Source organism: Entelurus aequoreus, linkage group LG24 (genome assembly GCF_033978785.1).
Source record: "Entelurus aequoreus isolate RoL-2023_Sb linkage group LG24, RoL_Eaeq_v1.1, whole genome shotgun sequence".
Lineage (NCBI taxonomy): Eukaryota > Metazoa > Chordata > Actinopteri > Syngnathiformes > Syngnathidae > Entelurus > Entelurus aequoreus.
The window spans coordinates 8,640,005-8,661,646 of NC_084754.1; the positions used below are offsets into that span (position 1 = coordinate 8,640,005).

General features: G+C 39.1%; 1 protein-coding gene across 2 annotated transcripts in view; it reads left to right on the forward strand.

Moving 5' to 3' along the window:
- Nucleotides 1–21,642, forward strand: part of cdh13 (cadherin 13, H-cadherin (heart)) — a 909,098-nt gene that overhangs the window by 786,349 nt on the left and 101,107 nt on the right. For both annotated transcript variants that reach the window (XM_062035861.1, XM_062035860.1), the window contains one exon: nt 6,332–6,474. In XM_062035861.1, coding sequence (XP_061891845.1) covers nt 6,332–6,474 — 143 coding nt within the window. The remainder of the gene's footprint in view (nt 1–6,331; nt 6,475–21,642) is intronic.

A 21,642-nucleotide genomic window follows, 5' to 3' on the forward strand; every position in this document is an offset into this window, starting at 1 on the left:
TTTTTTTTGCTTTGCTTTTTAACTGCCTTATAGCTAACAAATTGCTCTTAAGATAATTTTTATCGGCCTTTTTTTGTGTACATGTGTGTAAAAATGTGTGTATAAATATATATGTATATATGTTAGGTCAGGAAAAAACACAGAGGCTATTTCATCCCTGCAAGCCTGTTTTGCAGGCCTCGGGGAATTTTATTTGTAGTGTACAAGCCTGTTTCGCAGGTTTCCCTGCTCTTCAGGGGATATAAAATCCCCTGAAGAGCAGGGAAACCTGCAAAACAGGCTTGTAGGGATAAAATAGCCTCTGTGTTTTTTCCTGACCTAACGTATGTATATATATATATATATATATATATATATATATATATATATATATATATATATATATATATATATATATATATATATATATATATATATATATATATATATATATATAGATAGATAGATAGATATATATTTATATACACATTTATTGCACTATATAACGGATAAACCACAGTAACCTCGACTATATATATATATATATATATATATATATATATATATATATATATATATATATATATATATAGTCGAGGTTATATATATATATGTACATATGTTTTACCTCTGTTTTAAATTATATATTTTAGTCTGTCCTTTGCCTGTAGTTCTCTGCTTTTTGTGTGTTTGCTTGTTTGGAGTACCGCCCTTTGTATTTCAACTGTGGCCATTTTTAAAGTTAAAGTTAAAAAGTTAAAGTACCATAGTCACACACACACTAGGTGTGGTGAAACTAACCTCTGCATTTGACCCATCCCCTTGTTCCACCCCCTGGGAGGTGAGGGGAGCAGGGAGCAGCAGCTGTGGCCGCGCTCGGGAATCATTTTGGTGATTCAACCCCCAATTCCAACCCTCGATGCTGAGTGCCAAGCAGGGAGATAACGGGTCCCATTTGTATAGTCTTTGGTATGACTCGGCCGGGGTTTGAACTCACGCCCTACCGATCTCAGGGCGGCCACTCTAACCACAATTCCACCGAGCAGGTTAAAGTTGGTATGGTACGGTACTGTGGGGAAATAACAATGGCAATAATTTGAATGAGGAACAATCTTTTACCGGACTGTGGTTTGAGTTAATAAAAGAGTTGACTGTAATTTACCCATCGTTCAGTGGTTGATTCGCCTGACCTCTGTGCAGGCTTGTTGGGTTAAGTTCCCTATAGCAGTGTTTTTCAACCTTTTTGAGCCAAGGCACATTTTTTGCGTTGAAAAAATGTGGAGGCACACCACCAGCAGAAATCATTAAAAAACGAAACTCAGTTGACAGTAAAAAGTCGTTGTCACAATTGTTGGATATGACTTTAAACCATAACCAAGCATGCATCACTATAGCTCTTGTCTCGAAGTAGGTGTACTGTCACCACCTGTCACATCACACCCTGACTTATTTGGACTTCTTTGCTGTTTTCCTGTGTGTAGTGTTTTACTGCTTTTTCTCTTATTTTTGGTATTTTCCCGTAGCAGTTTCCTGTCTTCCTTTGAGCGATATTTCCCACACCTACTTTGTTTTAGCAGTCAAGAATATTTCAGTTGTTTTTATACTTCTTTGTGGGGACATTGTTGATTGTCATGTCATGTTCGGATGTACATTGTCTTTGCTCCACAGTCAGTCTTTGCTGTCGTCCAGCATTCTGTTTTTGTTGACTTTGTAGCCAGTTCAGTTTTAGTTTTGTTCTGCATAGCCTTCTCTAAGCTTCAATGCCTTTTCTTAGGGGCACTCACCTTTTTTTAATTTTTGGTTTAAGCATAAGACACCTTTTTACCTGCACCCTGCCTCCCGCTGTTTCCCACATCTACAAAGCAATTAGCTACCGGCTGCCACCTACTGATATGGAAGAGTATGACACGGTTACTCTGCCGAGCTCTAGACAGCACCGACACTCAACAACAACATATCATTTGCAGACTATAATAACTGGTTTGCAAAAAATATTTTTAACCCATATACACTACCGTTCAAAAGTTTGGGGTCACATTGAAATGTCCTTATTTTTGAAGGAAAAGCACTGTACTTTTAAATGAAGATAACTTTAAACTAGTCTTAACTTTAAAGAAATACACTCTATACATTGCTAATGTGGTAAATGACTATTCTAGCTGCAAATGTCTGGTTTTTGGTGCAATATCTACATAGGTGTATAGAGGCCCATTTCCAGCAACTATCACTCCAGTGTTCTAATGGTACAATGTGTTTGCTCATTGGCTCAGAAGGCTAATTGATGATTAGAAAACCCTTGTGCAATCATGTTCACACATCTGAAAACAGTTTAGCTCGTTACAGAAGCTACAAAACTGACCTTCCTTTGAGCAGATTGAGTTTCTGGAGCATCACATTTGTGGGGTCAATTAAACGCTCAAAATGGCCAGAAAAAGAGAACTTTCATCTGAAACTCGACAGTCTATTCTTGTTCTTAGAAATGAAGGCTATTCCACAAAATTGTTTGGGTGACCCCAAACTTTTGAACGGTAGTGTAGGTGAAATTAGATAATCTCCCACGGCACACCAGACTGTATCTCACGGCACACTAGTGTGCCACGGCACAGTGGTTGAAAAACACTGCCCTATAGTGACCATTCCAAGGAGTAGTCCACTTTTCACACAAAATCCGCAGGGATAGGCTCCTTCTGAAGTGAACAGGAATAATGGCAGAAAACGAATGGAGTTATTTCTTTGTCGGTGAGTCCCCAAACTCAACCTGAACCAAGCTGCTCAGATGGCAGCACAGACGAAGCAGCCATAAAAATTACATGTGCAAAGAAAGTGGAGGAAATGTATTTTCATTACTGCCCTCATTCGCGGTATGATGCCTCCTTTCTTCATCCCTCTCCTCATCACTCTCCCTGCATCGCCTCCATCTCTCCTTCCCTGCCCCCGTCCTCTTGCTTTGCCCGCTGTGAATTTAGATGAAGTGCACGGTGGTTGTGTCCAAACACAAGTCAGCGCACCCCTTGTACTGTCCTTAGAACTGTTGCTTACGCACACTCAGCAGTTCTCAAGACAGAACGGGTTTATTAGCATTGGCTGCATGCCATCTCCTCTCTCTCCCTCCCCTCTCTCGCTGAAAGTTTCTAATCACGGCAAAATGTTACTCTCAGGAGAGAAAGTAGAACGTCGTACCGACATAAACTATATAGAAAAAAGTACTGGAGGAGCCATTGCCCATTACACTCACGAGAATTGAGAAAAAAAAATGAATGTAGAGAAGTTTCCAGTTTTCTGGGAAAACTTTCTACAAGATTTTCAGATAGTTTTACTTATTCTGTTTCTTCTGTCAAGGGTCTCCAACGTGAGTCCAGTTCTTAAAGTCTGTGATTTTTGTCAGTATTTTATTGATGCTGGTACTGGAGTTTAATGGGCACCCTTTCTGGTCTGGAGATCTCCAGTGGCTAAGTACGAAATGCTGTAACTTCCTGAGAACCAGCATCTTCTGCAGTGGACATTTGTATTTCCTTCTGTAATCGACCCAAAGAAATTTACCAAAAACAAATGTCTACCTTAAAGGACACAGTATGTACACTTTATTATTCCCCTGAGGCCATGTCTGTGTATCTACCGTCATGGTCAAATGTTTGCATACACTTGTAAAGAACATAATGTCATGGCTGCCTTGAGTTTCCAATACTTTCTACAACTCTTATTTTTTTGTGATAGAGTGATTGGAGCACATACTTGTTGGTCACAAAAAAACATTCATGAAGTTTGGTTCTTTTATGAATTTATTATGGGTCTACTGAAAATGTGACCAAATCTGCTGGGTCAAAAGTATACATACAGCAATGTTAATATTTGCTTACATGTCCCTTGGCAAGTTTCACTGCTATAAGGCACTTTTGGTAGCCATCCACAAGCTTCTGGCAAGCTTCTGGTTGAATTTTTGACCACTCCTCTTGACAAAATTGGTGCAGTTCAGCTAAATTTGTCGGTTTTCTGACATGGACTTGTTTCTTCAGCATTGTCCACACGTTTAAGTCAAGACTTTGGGAAGGCCATTCTAAAACCTTCATTCTAGCCTGATTTAGCCATTCTTTTACCACTTTTGATGTGTGTTTGGGGTCATTGTCCTGTTGGAACACCCAACTGTGTCACGACTTGGTCCTTGGGTTTTGTTTCCCCGGAAGGCAACGGAAAATTGGCACGGGCAAGACGTGAATTAAGAAACATGATTTAATATTAACACTCAAAAAAAGAATAAGTACAAAAACTTGGCTATGAAAATAAAACTTGCACAAAAGGCAGAAACTGTGAACAATGAAACAAAAACACTAACTGTGGCATTAACAAACAAAACGTACTTGACAAGGAACTGTGAACATGACATGAAGCAGGGGGATGAAAAAGTGTGAGGTCGCCAGGACGAACAACAGAAACCGACAGATTTAAATGGTGACATGATCAGTGAAAACAGGTGCGTGACTCAAAACGTGAAACAGGTGCGTGACAGGACAGGTGAAAACTAATGAGTTGCTATGGAAACGAACAAACAAGGAAGTGCAACCAGGAACTAAAAAGAGTCCAAAAAACAAACACATGGCCAAAACAAAAACATGAACAGACATGACAAACTGCGCCCAAGTTTGATGATTTTACCATGAATTGATTAACGTGGACCCCGACTTAAACAAGTTGAAAAACGTATTCGGGTGTTACCATTTAGTGGTCAATTGTACGGAATATCTACTGTACTGTGCAATCTAATAATAAAAGTTTCAATCAATCAATCAATCAATGATTTTAGGTTGTCTTGAATAATTTGGAGGTAATCCTCCTTTTTCATTGTCCCATTTACTCTCTGTAAAGCACCAGTTCCATTGGCAGCACATTAACCTCAGAGCATAATACTACCACCACCATGCTTGACAGTAGGTATTGTGTTCCTGGGATTAAAAGCCTCACCTTTTCTCCTCCAAACATATTGCAAACAGCTCAATTTTTGTTTCATCTGACATCACATGGACAAAAACCTTCTGGAGGAACCATAATAAATTCATTAAATAACCAAACTTTATGAATGTTTTTTGTATGTATGTGCTCCAATCACTCTATTACAAAAAATAAGAGTTGTAGAAATTATTGGAAACTCAAGACAACCATGACATTATGTTCTCTACAAGTGTATGTAAACTTTTGACCACGACTGCATAATGTCAGAGGTTACTAACTGAACTTGAGAGGGCCTGTTGGCTCACAGTTCTAGGATATCACAAATGTGTTTGATGAGGTTTAGGTCAAGGCTCTTAAGTTTCCCCACACCGAATCCATCCAAGTATTTATTTTTGGGGCACAGAATGGGCTTTTTTCAAAAACAACGTAAAGAACTAACCATTGATCCTTGTACTTTAGTCACAGAGCCTCACAGGCAAGACAAATGTCAGTAAGGATGAGAGTCAACTGCAATTAAAATACTTCAAAACACATGTAATGATAAACTTGCAATTTGATTTTAAAAAAAGCTGAAAATGGTGAATTTCACCGATTGAGAGACGTGGGTCGAAATGGTTTGGATAATGTTGCCTACATCATGCACTTTATTGGTTTTGATGTAAAGTTTTATTGTGGTACTTTGATGGGATTTTGAGCTTTCTGGAAACATTTAAAGCTACTGTTGTATATCTGTTGGTCGTGCGATGGGTGATGAGCCAAGAAGACGCCAACGAGGAATCGTCGAACAAAAAAGCTTTATTTGTTACAGTGAGCCTCCGACTGGAACTGCAGCTCCAGGAGAAAGAGTTGGCCAAATCTCTTCCGCTGTCTTCTCGGACCGCTGTCCTTAAATACCTTTTACACCAGTTACTTTTTGTTGGCCTTGGGGCCGGCCAGTCTGGACAACACCCATTTTGTTGCTTAGCCAGTCAGCCTATTTCCTGTGATCGGTTTAAGTCAGGTGACCTCCGACCCCTATCCTCTACTGCTAATTGTGAGAGCTTCCTACAAGATGTTGCTAATGTCTAAACTCCAAATCTACATTCCTGTAGGGTCCCAATTTCCTGGGTGCAATAGCCACCACTCTCTGGAGCGCTTGTGATGGACATATGCACTTTTGAACTTAATAGAATAATCCTCTAAAGGATTCTGTGACCAAATACAAATGCATGCTAGTTCCCCAATCATAGAAGAAAATTGTATACGGTATAATTCACCTCACTACCTTGTTACTGACCAAGAGGAACAAAGGCAAGTGACTTATAACTAATACGTCTTACTTCAGGCATTAGTGTTTTTTAGCAGGTAGTAATTATATCTATGGATGTTTCTAGTCAGCACATATCTAACCTTCAACTGCCTTCCCAAGGTACGCCATCCTGAGAGATCCAGCAGGCTGGCTGACTGTGAACCAACTGCGAGGAACTGTCAACACTTTGGCCGCTCTGGACCGTGAATCTCCATATGTTCGTGACAATAAATACACAGCTCTGTTCATTGCCATCGACAACGGTAAGACAAAAGCTGAAATGGTTCCGGTTGTATGAAGTGTTACACATTTGCGATTTTTCCTGAATGTGCCGGTTATACATGATTGAAGTGTTCCAATTTCATGGAAGATCGAACAACTCAACAACATTAATGGACCCATAGCGTCCAGATGACCAAAATTTCACTCGGACAATTGAATGTATTTTTCTGCTCCTAAAATTGAATCTGGAAGTCATTTCCCATAATATCAATTGGTTTTTGAGTAATCCGTAAATAACTAACTGTACTTGAAACGTTGCCTTTCCATCGCCAAACTTGATAGGATGTGATGTCATTTACAGAACTGGAGCCCATTTCTACATTACAGTGTGGATAAAGGCTTGTTAAACTATTATTTTGATCACTTAATTACTTGTTTTTGTCACCCTGGTCCATTATTACTTCAAAACTGAAACGGTTAACAGTACGAGCAAAAAATAAATAGAAAAATATCGCCATTCCTGAACTTCTCTGCCTTTCCATCCCATTTCCATAGCCTGTTTCCTCATGCTGTTTCAGCATTTCCTCAAGCATTCTGAGGAAAACATCAGTAGAAGAGGACACAAACTAGAATACTAGTGGCTTACATTGTTTTTCTCTTGTTTTTGAGACCCATGTAAGCGCTAAATTTCCTTAGGATTGGACTTTTTCTCCCCTTGAGGGTGCTTCTAATTTTTGGGATGGCAATTGGCTTGAGTCTTTTTAATTTGTCCACCCAAACACTGACCAAAACCTTTCTTCTTCAAAGTCAGAACCCTTAAAATGATCACTCTCCTCGGTTGGTGCGTCCCATTTTGAGCTGGTTGATTTGACTAAAGAGGTCCATACTTTCCTTATATTCCAATCATTTGTAAAATGTATCACACCATTAGTTGTATTGCTACAACCTGCAACAATGCATTGATTGATTGATTGATTGAGACTTGTATTAGTAGATTGCACATCTGGAAGCCATATTTGATAATTCCTTCAAATTCTGCTAGAAAATAACATGCTTTGGGATGGCGATGCTATCAAAACACGCAAAACACAATTTAAAATTCCCTCCAGTCTTTTGTAGGTGATATAAGCAGGCTGATATTTTAGAGCTACATGAAGGCATTCCAAAATGTGCTAAATGTCATTAGAAATACAAGGTTAAGATCACTACTGTGTCTTTTCTAGGGTTGTACGGTATACCGGTATTAGTATAGTACCACGATACTAATGAATACTATTCGGTACTATACCACCTCTGAAAAGTATTATGTTTATAAACTCAGGAAATATGTCTCTGGACACATGAGGACTTTGAATATGACCAATGTATGATCCTGTAACGACTTGGTATCGGATTGATACCCAAATGTGTGGTATCATCCAAAACTAATGTAAAGTATCAAACAACAAAAGAATAAGTGATTGTTATATTTTAACAGAAGTGTAGCTAGAACATGTTAAAAAAGAAAGTAAGCAGATATTAACAGTAAATGAACAAGTACCTTAATAATTAATTTTCTACCACTTGTCCTTAATAATTCTGACAAAGTAATAGAATGATAAATGACACAATATGTTACTGCATATGTCAACAGCTAAATTAGGAGCCTTTGTTTGCTTACTTACTAATAAAAGACAAGTTGTCTTGTATGTTTACTATTTTATTTAAGGACAAACTTGCAATAAGAAACATATGTTTAATGTACACTAGGATTTTTTGTTAAAATGAAGCCAATAATGCAGTTTTTTGTGCTCCCCTTTATTTAGAAAAGTACCGAAAAGTATCGAAATAATTTTGGTACCGGTATCGGGACAACACTGGTCTTTTCTAAGGAGAAATTTACCTGTAGACAACATTTTTAGATCCAGAACCATGAAATAAGTCCCAACATTTGCAGCATTAGAGGGGCCCTTTAAATGTGTTGCTGTAACATTCCCAGTGTATATGCTTATGCATGAAATAAGAGATTCAATTAAAGAAAATAATTTTCTATAGAATGGCTGGTTTTCCCCAACTAAACGCACACAAACCTATTTGCATGAAGTTCTGTTCAGTTTCATTGTGGTGGAAATTACACTTTCTATGCAAAGAAAGTGTAATTATCATTGCATTAAGACGGCCGTAAGTGCCTCAACTTCTGGCAACCTCTGATTACCAGTTGACATTGCCATTGAGGCTGCTATGCTGAAACTCCCCAAAGCATAATAAGTCAAGAAGCAAATGAATTTCTATGTGTTCCGCGAACTCTCATCTGTTGACATGTTCCCACGCGGGTCCTGATAGATCCATTAGTGAAGCTAAAGTATTCTATAGGAAGGCGGCACAATAACGCTGATGTGTTGGTGAGTTTGGCAGCTGTGAAAAGATGAACACTGAAGGATGAGTAATCTTCAGCCATGAATAAAAGACAGAGGGGGTCTTTAAGACAGGAGAAAGGGATAAATATAGATTTTGAAAAGTTGATGAGTAATTGGAAACTGAGAGGAGAATAAAGTTAGTATCGATATCAATACAGGTTTAATACAATGATTTTTTCAAAGCTTATTTTGCATTGAACAGGAAGTCACTGTGTTTACGTGTGTTACTAGACAGTATTTACGGCAAGCTACTTCATGATAATGAGAGCGTTAACAATACTTCAACAGTTGTTGACATTCACAAAACCTTTCATGAACATTTTCATGAAACCTAAAACCGACTTAAACTAGCACCTTTTAATAGTACAGTGTTCCCTCCATTATTGCGAGGGTTACGTTCCAGATCCCCAGGTGGTTAAATGTTCGCAAAGTAGACACATTATTTATTTTATGATTTATATGACTATTATATGCTTTTTAAGACTTTATAAGCCCTCCATACACTAAGAACAGCATGCCTATGCACTTAGAACAACTTCTTATGCTCTTAAAACAGTTCATACACTCTAAGGCCCTGTCTACATTAAGCCAGGTAACTCCTTAAACAAATACATATTTAGCCTAAACTCCGTGTCAGCCACACTAACTCATTGTTTAAGGTTACCCTCCTTGGATAATTTTTAACACGGGTAAGTGCGCCATGTATTTCTTGACTCACCAGCTCTTAGCTTTGTGTGGACTCATCGATCATTTACAAACTGAGTTCGGAATTTCGGAAAATAGACGTCAGAAAGAACGCGCCACAGCCAGCTTCATAACAAGCGGTTTCGTAACTCGGACATAACCACTGGAAAGACGGAGGCGAGTCATCCAGACATGCCCGTGTTTCTTCTTCTTCTACATGTACAGACGCTTGTGGAAATCACACATGAATACCTTAAGAGATGGAAACGCGCGATTGCAGCTATTTGGGATATAACACATGTCAGACGGCAACATAGCAGTGTTTCCCATAAACTGCCAAGATACCTGTGGGGGCATGGCTATGGGCGTGGTCACCATGACATCATCGAGTAATTTGCATAATTTACTACAATGATTTGATTTTCTCTAAAAAGGCTCAAAAAATGTATACTTACTAATTAATAATAACAGTTTTGTTTTAAACGTTCATCCATCCATCCATCTATCCATTTTACAATATAATTACAACACTTTATGTACATATTTATATACAGATTTGAACAATCAGTTATTCACTGAAACATATGTATAAATTGTGGTTCTTACAAAAAGTATATCTTATAAAATATAAAAGCTAAAATGTCTCTTAAAGCTCTGCCCCTTTAATTAGTGCATACTAAATAATTTAACTTTAGCCTACTACTACAAGCATATTATTTACCAGCAACATAAAGTGAAACAGAGGCAGAGGTGTCCTGCCACAGTCAGTAACAAATAAACAGAAAACAGTAGTGGTGGTAGATAGACACAGAGCTTCATCAAACATCTGATCCACTGAACAAAGAGCTCCAAAAATCTTGAACTTTAGACTGCCATCAGTTTTACTCCCTACACTTAACCATGTGTTTCCTACTGCCTGCAGACTTTGCACCCTTTGTTATATACACATGTTGTGTTTCTAATATAAATACATTTAATAAAGTCAAATACAAATAAGGCAACAAGAGAAGTATCCTACACTTCTCTTTTGTAAAGTAAATCTGAACAGCCGATATGGGCATCTACATCAACTATATGATTTGCCTGAGAAGCTGGGAGGGGACAAAAAAAAAATAATAATAATAAAAAAAAAAAAAAATATATATATATATATATATATATATATATATATATATATATATATATATATATATATATATATATATATATATATATATATATATATATATATATATATATATATAAATATATATATATATATATATATATATATATATATATATATATATATATATATATTTAAATTTTTAAATTTTTTATTTTTTTAAATTTGTGGCGGACGTAATTCTTTTGTGGTGGGCCGCAACAAATAAATGAATGTGTGGGAATCCCTGAATGTTGAGCGATGGATTTGGATGAGGTCTGGACGAACAGCAGCCTGGTGGGATATGTTTGTCAACGAGTGTGTTGTGCCAGCGGAACGGGAAGAGGACTTTCTATCTATTTGTCGAAGGGGAGACAACGAGAATGCGGGATCCCGTGTACGAGGGATGACTACGGAAAACAGCGAATGCATTTAGACTGGCAAAGCAGACTTTCAGTTATTGTCCGCGATGTATGTCGAGCGATTACTCAACGTCTAGTTTTGTACTCCATAACTATTGTGAAGCCATTAAGTGGTTGCGGGCGTCAAGTACGACCGCCAATTTCAGCCTACAAGTACAGGCAGGATTGCAAGAATGGAAAATTAAGGTGAAAGTAAACGAGTGAGGAGTGTCCTGACCAGATATCTAGATCCCTAGATGTATTGTTGTAAAATGTTCTTTATCACATTGTTTACTTTCACACGTCCATTAAAAATATGATTCATGTATGATGGCTCAGGTGTGATTCACTACAATAGTCTAACACAGGCCTGGGCAATTATTTTGACTCGGGGCCACATTTAGAGAAAAAAATGTGTCTGGGGGCCGGTATATCTATTTTTAGGGACACTAATACAAAACATCACAATAATGTCTGATTGAATGCTAAAAACGTTATGACAGACCGCTTAAAAAAACGTAATGGAATTTTACATTTTTCTATGAAGGATAAAACACGGAATATTGACAAAATATGAACGTCACACCCCCTTTCGATCGACATATTTTACAATCAAGTGAAACGCAACAAAAATGCAGCAAACAGTGAAATTTGAACGCAAAGGGTACAAAATAAACCCACCTACAATCTGATATATCTGATATATCACTAAGCTTTAGAACTTTGTTGTGAAAATCTCCTTCCGTGTCTGTGGAAACGCTCCACACCCACACTGCTTGGTGCCTCGTCTGAGCTGCTGTGACGTAGATTACCATAGTAACTAATTAGATGACCATAGTAAATAATTAGATTACCATCCATCCATCCATCCATTTTCTTCCGCTTATCCGAGGTGGGGTCGTGGGGGCAGCAGCCTAAGCAGAGAACCCCAGACTTCCCTCTCCCCAGCCACTTCGTCCAGCTCCTACCGGAGGATCCTGAGGCGTTCCCAGGCCAGCCGGGAGAGATAGTCTTCCCAACGTGTCCTGGGTCTTCCCTGTGGCCTCCTCCCGGTCGGAAGTGCCCTAAACACCTCCCTAGGGAGGCGTTCGGGTGGTAGTAACTAATTAGATTACCATAGTAACTGGTATATCATCCAAAAGCGCAGATTCCAACCATTGAAATACTTTATATAGTTCAAGACTTACAGTTATGTGTAAACATCATAATGGCAGCTACACTTCCCATCTTAAAGACCTAAAAAAATTATTTGGGAATGTCCGGCGGGCCTGATTGAAAAGCTTAACGGGCCGCACGTGGCCCCCGGGCCTTAATTTGCCCAGGTCTGGTCTAACACATGCTGATGGTGAGGCAAGCAAGGTTTACTGTTAAAAGAAATGTGGCAATAGGCTACATTGAAACACAGGCTAAGGATACACTTCCAGGTCAGAGGTGACTATGATGTAATATATATGCACGTCTGCCATTTTCCGCGCATGCATACCAGGTCGCGTTGCTCCGGCGGACGGAGGGGCGAGGGGTTCTTAAACGATGGCACTGTGTGTGTGTGGACAGGGATAAGGTTAGGTGGGATATATCCTTTATAACCGTAGCCAGCTTAGTGTAGAAGCAGCCTAAAACCTACACAATTTGAACATAAAAACAGAAATGAGTACTTACATCTCAATGTATCCAACGGTACAAAATATTAAATCTACGATGCACTGCTGTAAGTAAACCTCAAAGTGGCGAGGGAACACTGTAATAATAACACGGTGTACTTGGAAATCAGGAATTATTCGATATAGACTGGTTGGTGGCATAGACATAACCGATTTGAGCAGGTTTCACTGTATAATTTTCTTATCCTGGGTTTTTCTCTTGAAAAATAAGTGAAAATCCATCTGGGGAGTGATTAATTAAATTATCTTGCAGATGAACAAAGAAAAAACACAATTTGTTGTCAGTTGTTTACCTCCTCTGTTATTAATTGAAAATCACAATAAACTTATAGTTGGTATTTGATATTTGTGATGTATAGAATAATAAAAATACACACAGAGTAAATTGATACGTTTATTAAGTGTATGTTTTTGCCTTGCACAATGTTTTTTCTCACTTGTGTGCTTAGTAGGAAACTACTAATTTCAAGCACAATTCATAAATCATCCTGACAAAACGTTTCATTTGTCTTTAATTACCAGTGGCAATGGAATTGTCAAATGATCGGGGTGAATTGTGGTTTGGAACAGGTTGGGTGCTTAGGAGTTGTGAGCAGACATTAAAGTCAGCTCACTGGAACTGGAACCCATCACGCAAAGAATTGAACCCAAGAGAAAACAGTCCTAAATTGCCCAAACTGATGCGAGCACAATGGCTGGGGCAACGATCCAGAGAAGTGACTGAAAAGACTAGAAGAAAGACGACATAATGATGCACACAGGTCTGTTGGAAGACTATAAACCTTCTGTAGCCTTACATTGAAGTGGCAATCCCAATGAATGGGGGAGCTTGGAAAAAACAGAGTTTCTATTGATCCATTGTGGAGAGCTAGAGCCTATCCCAGCTGATTTGAAGCAAAAGGCGGACTAGACGCTGGACTTTCCTCCAGTCCGTCACAGGACCAATATAAAGACACAGTCATAGTCACAGAGGAAGAGTCATTGTAGAACGCATAAGACAAGGAATCGACTGCAGGCTGAGAAAGGAGCAAGCAGGGTACAGAACGGGCAGAGGAACAACAGAGCAAGTCTTCATACTGCAAAACAGGTTAACGAGTGGCAAGCAACACTATTCATGAACTTCGTAGATTTCGAAAAGGCTTTCGACTGCGTCCACCACCAAAGCCTGTGGATGATTCTGAAGAGAAATGGAATTCCAGAGAAGATTGTGAGAATGGTGAAAACATTTTACGAAGACTTCCAGTGCGCAGACCAAGGAGAAACATGCGAGTGATTCAACATTAAAACCGGTGTCACACAAGGATGTAATACGTTTGTATGTCCGGATTCCTGTTCTTAATCGTGACGAATTGGATAATGCGAGTAACAGTTAAAGAGGGAGAGAATGTAATTCGCTGGAAGTTAACATCAAAACTCGACGACCTGGACTTTGCAGATGACGTAGCATTACTGTCCTCCACAAAACAGCACATGCAGAGTAAAACAACATGGATGGACGAAGAAGCCGGGCGAGTAGGACAATCAATACACAAAAGACTAAAACAATGAGGATCAATGCAAGAAACCAGGAAAAAATCCAAATCGATGGACAAGATGTCGACGAGGTAGACCAGTTCACCTACTTGGGAGCAACAGTTTGTAAAGAGGGAGAAGAACCTGGGGCCGTATTTATCAAGCGTCTTAGAGTGCCATTTTACACTTAAGTCCTGAGAATTTGCGAAATTTAGTCCTACTCTCAAACTTAAGAATAAAAGCTATTTATCAACTTTCTTAAGTCTACGAATCACTCTTACTCTCCACGATATTTAAGAGACCTTCAGAGGTGTCCTAAGTGGTTAGGCGTGAGAGACGTGCGCAAACGTTCAGGGAGCGGAAGGATGTCCTGGCTTTGTTTGATGACGAGCAGCTGATCAAACGGTATCGTTTAGACAGAGCGGGTATTATTTTTGTCACAGATTTAATAAGGGGCGTCATCTCATCAGCAACATCACGCTTTCAGTTTCAAATTAGTTGCCTAATTAATGAATTGGAAAGAAAAGGAAACATTTGTTTTTGATTCATTGCCAATATTGTTTGTTTGTTTTGTATTATTTTGTAGTTTATTGTCAAAATATACACTCCCATTGTCCACTTAAATATTTCTAAGATATTTCTTTATTCTTAGACAAGGGATTCCCTTCCGTGATTGGTCATTTCTATGGACACAGAAATGACGTCACCTAGAATTCTGTTTACGGCACATTGTAATGTCGTAATTCAGCTCTGAGTGTGACTCTTAAGATTCAGTCCTACACTTCGCTGAAAGTGTGAGTAAGACGCTTGATAACTAACTTTTAAGTGCAGCTTTCAGCGAAGAATTTCTTTACTCATAAGTCAACTCTTAGCAGACTTCTTAGGAGTAATTCTAAGAAACTTGATAAATACAGCCCCAGAAGAATAGACAGTCGAAAGCGAAAGGCGTATTCATCAGACTGGGAAAGATCTGGAGCTCCAACAGCATCACAAGAAGAACAAAACTAATACTGTTCAAGACACTAGTGCTACCAGAGTTGCTAGACGGGTGTGAAGCCTGGAAAATGAACAGAGGAGATAACAGGGCGGTTGACGTATTCCATAACAAATGCCTACGAAGAATACTCGGAATCTGCTGGCAAGATCACATCAGTACTGAAGAACTGTTGGAAAGAGCCTCTCAATGAGGATGTAAAGCTACGAAGATGGAAGATGATTGGACACATACTACGGCAGGACCACAACAACAATTGCAGCATAGCCATGACCTGGGCACCAGAGGGGAGAAGAAGAAAGGGAAGACCAAAGACCACATGGAGGCGTACCGTTGAGGAAGAAAGAAAAGAGGGAAGATGGAACTTATGGTCGGAGGCAAGGACTGCAGCAGCCGATCGTGAGAAGTGGAGAAGCTCTGTGAGAGCCTTATGTGCCACGATGCACGAGGTGGATAGGTAACAGGTAACACATTCACACCGTCACTGAGTGGGGACTGAATTCACGCCTCCGGCACAGAAGTCCACAGTCATACCATCAGTCAAAGGTCCCTAAAGCCAGATGAATCCTTTTTGCAGTCTTTCCATCTTACAAAAATATTTGCAGCCACTAGTGGTCAAAATACACACAAATCAACACTTGAGGCAAGATTGCACCCTACCGAAAAGTGGTTTGATTATGTTTTGGGGGGAAATCTAGCCTTCTGGAGCTCGATTTATCCTTTTCACTGCTCTCCTGCCCGTACAATCTGGCCTCTTGGAAATGGAGAAGCCTTGATGCTACTAAATATTACTTACTGGTCCTTTGACAGCATGAGGCCAGGTCAGCTGGTGCAGCCCCCCAGTTGCAACATGCGGTGGATGATGGAGAAAATGTACTTCGGTGGAGGTGAAGAGGCTAGATCTACAGCAATGAAAAGTGATATGAGGTGGAAACAGGAGAGCTTCTGGGGATTTAAGAAAGTTGTGAAGTAATGACAATGTTGATGTCGAGGTCAGGGGTCAACTCGGCTAGATACTTGGCCACAGTGAGTCCGTAGTGACGGTTTCACTCGATTGCCAGAGCTTGCCGCTGTAGTTACAGTTGGAAGGGATGACACGCTGCTGCTTTTGTCCCTCCTTGATGTGTGAAATTGTCTTTTTGTCAGAGGTGCATGTGAGCAGGTGTGCACATTAGGGTTGGCCTGATACCTATAATTTGGTACCAAGATATATATCGATACGTTTCGATACTTTTCAAAATAAAGGGAACTACAAAAGATGTTAATATTGGCTTTATTTTAACAGAAAATCTTACAATACATGAAACGAATGTTTCCTATTGCACTCAAAGAGCAATTTTAGAAGGTTCAAATAGAAATTAAAAGGCTTGTCTTGTTGCACTCAAAGAACAATTTACAATTTTCCGTATTACATATAGTTTGCCATAATCAAGCATTAGGTTAGAATACAATAACAAGCTTTATTGAAATTATATTACAAACCCCGTTTCCATATGAGTTGGGAAATTGTGTTAGATGTAAATATAAACGGAATACAATGATTTGCAAATCCTTGTCAACCCATATTCAGTTGAATGCACTACAAAGACAAGATATTTGATGTTCAAACTCGTAAACTTTTTTTTTAACTTAGAATTTCATGGCTGCAACACATGCCAAAGTAGTTGGGAAAGGGCATGTTCACCACTAAGTTACATGGCCTTTCCTTTTAACAACACTCAGTAAACGTTTGGGAACTGAGGAGACACATTTTTGAAGCTTCTCAGGTGGAATTATTTCCCATTCTTGCTTGATGTACAGCTTAAGTTGTTCAACAGTCCGGGGTTCTCCGTTGTGGTATTTTAGGCTTCATAATGCGCCACATATTTTCAATGGGAGACAGGTCTGGACTACAGGCAGGCCAGTCTAGTACCCGCACTCTTTTACTATGAAGCCACGTTGATGTAACACGTGGCTTGGCATTGTCTTGCTGAAATAAGCAGGGGCGTCCATGGTAACGTTGCTTGGATGGAAACATACAGTATGTTGCTCCAAAACCTGTATGTACCTTTCAGCATTAATGGTGCCTTCGCAGATGTGTAAGTTACCCATGTCTTGGGCACTAATACACCCCCATACCATCACAGATGCTGGCTTTTCAACTTTGCGCCTATAACAATCCCAATGGTTCTTTTCCTCGTTGGTCCGGAGGACACAACGTCCACGGTTTCCAAAAACAATTTGAAATGTGGACTCGTCAGACCACAGAACACTTTTCCACTTTGTATCAATCCATCTTAGATGAGGTCAGGCCCAGCGAAGCCGACGGCGTTTCTGGGTGTTGTTGATAAACGGTTTTCGCCTTGCATAGGAGAGTTTTAACTTGCACTTACAGATGTAGCGACAAACTGTAGTTACTGACAGTGGGTTTCTGAAGTGTTCCTGAGCCCATGTGGTGATATCCTTTACACACTGATGTCGCTTGTTGATGCAGTACAGCCTGAGGGATCGAAGGTCACGGGCTTAGCTGCTTACGTGCAGTGATTTATCCATATTCTCTGAACCCTTTGATGATATTACGGACCGTAGATGGCGAAATCCCTAAATTCCTTGCAATAGCTGGTTGAGAAAGGTTTTTCTTAAACTGTTCAACAATTTGCTCACGCATTTGTTGACAAAGTGGTGACCCTCGCCCCATCCTAGTTTGTGAATGACTGAGCATTTCATGGAATCTACTTTTATACCCAATCATGGCACCCACCTGTTAACAATTTGCCTGTTCACCTGTGGGATGTTCCAAATAAGTGTTTGATGAGCATTCCTCAACTTTCTCAGTCTTTATTGCCACCTTTCCCAACTTCTTTGTCACGTGTTGCTGGCATCAAATTCTAAAGTTAATGATTATTTGCACACAAAAAATGTTTATCAGTTTGAACATCAAATATGTTGTCTTTGTAGCATATTCAACTGAATATGGGTTGAAAATGATTTGCAAATCTGTATTCCGTTTATATTTACACCTAACACAATTTCCCAACTTATATGGAAATGGGGTTTGTAAATTATTCATGATTGATGGTTGCCTTTCCCGGTCTGTGCTTTAAGAAAAATACAAGTATTAGTAAATATTAAAAACAACACCATGGATAAACGTACACAGATAAACCGTGTAGCAGGTAAAACACACATTGTTAAAGATAAAACACAAATTGTAGCAATTTTTTACAAAATTCAGTCATTTCACTTGCATTAGTCAACGCTAATTGGGCGGTTTTAGCTACGCTAATATTTGGCATCAAGCCAAGCAGCTTTGCGCGCGTCTATGCATCTACAGTCGTGGTCAAAAGTTTACATACACTTGTAAAGAACATAATGTCATGGCTGTCTTGAGTTTCCAATAATTTCTACAACTCTTATTTTTTTGTGATAGAGTGATTGGAGCACATACTTGTTGGTCACAAAAAACATTCATGAAGTTTGGTTATTTTATGAATGTTTTATTTGTTTACTGTAAATGTGACCAAATCTGCTGGGTCAAAAGTATACATACAGCGATGTTGATATTTGGTTACATGTCACTTGGCAAGTTTCACAGGACTTTGGGAAGGCCATTCTAAAACCTTAATTCTAGCCTGATTTAGCCATTCCTTTACCATTTTCGACGTGTGTTTGGGGTCATTGTCCTGTTGGAACACCCAACTGCACCCAAGACCCAACCTCCGGGTTGATGATTTTAGGTTGTCCTGAATAATTAGGAGGTAATCCTCCTTTATCATTGTATTATTTACTCTCTGTAAAGCACCAGTTCCAATGGCAGCAAAACAGGCCCAGAGCATAATACTACCACCACCATGCTTGACGGAAGGCGTGGTGTTCCTGGGATTAAAGGCCTCACCTTTTCTCCTCCAAACATATTGCTGGGTATTGTGGCCAAACAGCTCAATTTTTGTTTCATCTGACATCACATGGACAAAGATAAGACCTTCCGGACGACCGTTGTGTGTGTGTGGACAAGGATAAGGTTAGGTGGGATTTACCCTGGTTAACCTTCTAAGGGGCCTTAGAAGCATCTGTATTACTTTACTGTAAGTAATAAATATTATAGCATCTGTCCATCAATCGACAACCTGCATTCTTGTGGGAATGTTTGCAGGGAGCTTGATTGGCTTTATGTATGTCAACTCTGAGCAGAAGTTGCTGGTTTAACACACTAGCACTTCTCTTGAAACATCTGTTCTTGCATCTTACCTCCCATGGTGTCTTCACTTGAGTCTTTTGTATTCAGGATCTGCTTGTTTGTGTATAGGAGTATTGCAGTTCACTGACTGGATCCTGTTTTCATCTTGGTTTTGAGTGGCTTTGTCCCAATAGGTGCTCTATTGCTGCTCTCGTCTGCCCTTGTCTTTTCCCTCTCTGCTGAGTGTTGTCGTTCCACGTTTCTGGTTCGGATGCAAATGTTGAACAACCTCCTGCTGGGCGCCATTTGTCATTGGAAGGCATGAATAAATTATCCAATCTATAGTTGACAGCAGATGTGGTTCCACGCAAGCACTCTCACATGCACAAACAAGCACACAAACAATTTGGATGTCAGGTTCTACTTTCACCAAACCTGCACCAGATTTGCATTAAAGGGCAAGCAGTGCATGACAGAATTTTTTTTTTACATTGTTTTAGTCTGTTGACTTTATTCTGGAAATTGTAACTATTTAGGAAGTTTATGAAGTTGAAACAGATTGATATATATTTTCTACATAGATAAATATAGCGGTACCTCAACTTTTGAGCAGTTCCGGGTATTAGTGGCCCCTCTGTTTTTTGTTATGCTTTAAGTTGCAAACATAATATAAAATACGTTTCATGTACATAGTGTATAAACCCCCCGCCCTCATTTTTTGTATTTATTGTTTTTTCAAATCACCTGACATGTATACTGTTTATATGTACATCATTTATCAAATTTTTAACGTAATTGTTAATATACATGTTACAGGTTATATACATTTTATTATTGAATGTATCAAATGTGATGAATATTTAATGGACCACAATGAAAACAAGCCTTTTGGCTTTTTGTGCCATCCATTTGCCTTTTTAAAGCATAACATGGCTTCAATTCTTTAAGATGTCAATAAACTTCTCAATCAATCAATCAATCAATCAATCAATCAATCAATCAATCAATCAATCAATCCCCATAAAATCCACCCAAAAACATCTAGTCTTAAAACTGGCATTAGTTTTCAAGGTGGGAATCTTTGGACACCTCACGCTTCGATTACGATTTAGGAGCTACAATTAAATTATAAATCCAATGTTTGAACATCTATAATTATTATATTGTATATTATTATTATATTATTATTATAGTGTATTTTGTTCATACATCATCTATTATTTCTATATATTTTAAATGCATTGCATTTAAGTACGTTTGTATGAACAATATTAATACTATACAATACTAATGTACGGAATAATTCTGGTTTTGCTCACCGACCTCGAAGCTATTTTATTTGGTACATGGTGTAATGATAAGTGTGACCAGTAGATGGTAGTCAAACATAAGAGATACGTGGTAAGAGGTCCCATCCATCCATTTTCTACCGCTTATTCCCTTCGGGGTCGCGGGGGGTGCTGGTGCCTATCTCAGCTACAATCGGGCGGAAGGCGGGGTACACCCTGGACAAGTCGCCACCTCATCGCAAGAGGTATGATGGCAATATCACTCAAGTAAACAACGCCAACATTTTATATGTTCCATTGAAAATATAGAACATTACACGTGGCGCTCAAAAATCTATCAAAATGTTTTAGTACGACTTTGGTAAGCTATGAAGCCGCTCCGCTTGGTGGATTGTTAGCGCATTAAACATTTGAGTATTATTATGGTGAGTGTATAAGGTAAGAAATATTATCTGGCGTTTCGTTTTGTAATATTATGCAAAAGCAACTTTTCTTAACTTCTGGTACCTGCTGATCTGTATTTGGGATCTTCATAAATCCTGAAAAATTGAGCGCGTCTGCCTTTGTAGTCCGTGCCGACGACGTAGTCGATAGGCTTCTTATTTTTCTCTATCTTCTTGTTATGGGACATCCATCCTCCGCTGTTGCCATTTCTAATATAAAGTAGTGTAAAGTTCTTACTTATATCTGTCAGTAAACTCGCCATGAAAGCGCTAAAACATACCGGTGTGGTAAGTTTACATTATTCACCCAAGGAACTTTAGTTGTTAGAGAGTTCCGGTCGGACGGTTTTTCACGTGACACATTTCCGGCATTGTTATTGCACTAGCGAGCCACTGATGAGGAGATACTGCTCAGTTATTGATTGAAGTAAAGTCTGAATGTCACTAAAACAGTTAGCTCCATCTTTTGACACTTCTTCCACTCCCGTCCTTGCACGCTACACCGCTACAACAAAGATGACGGGGAGAA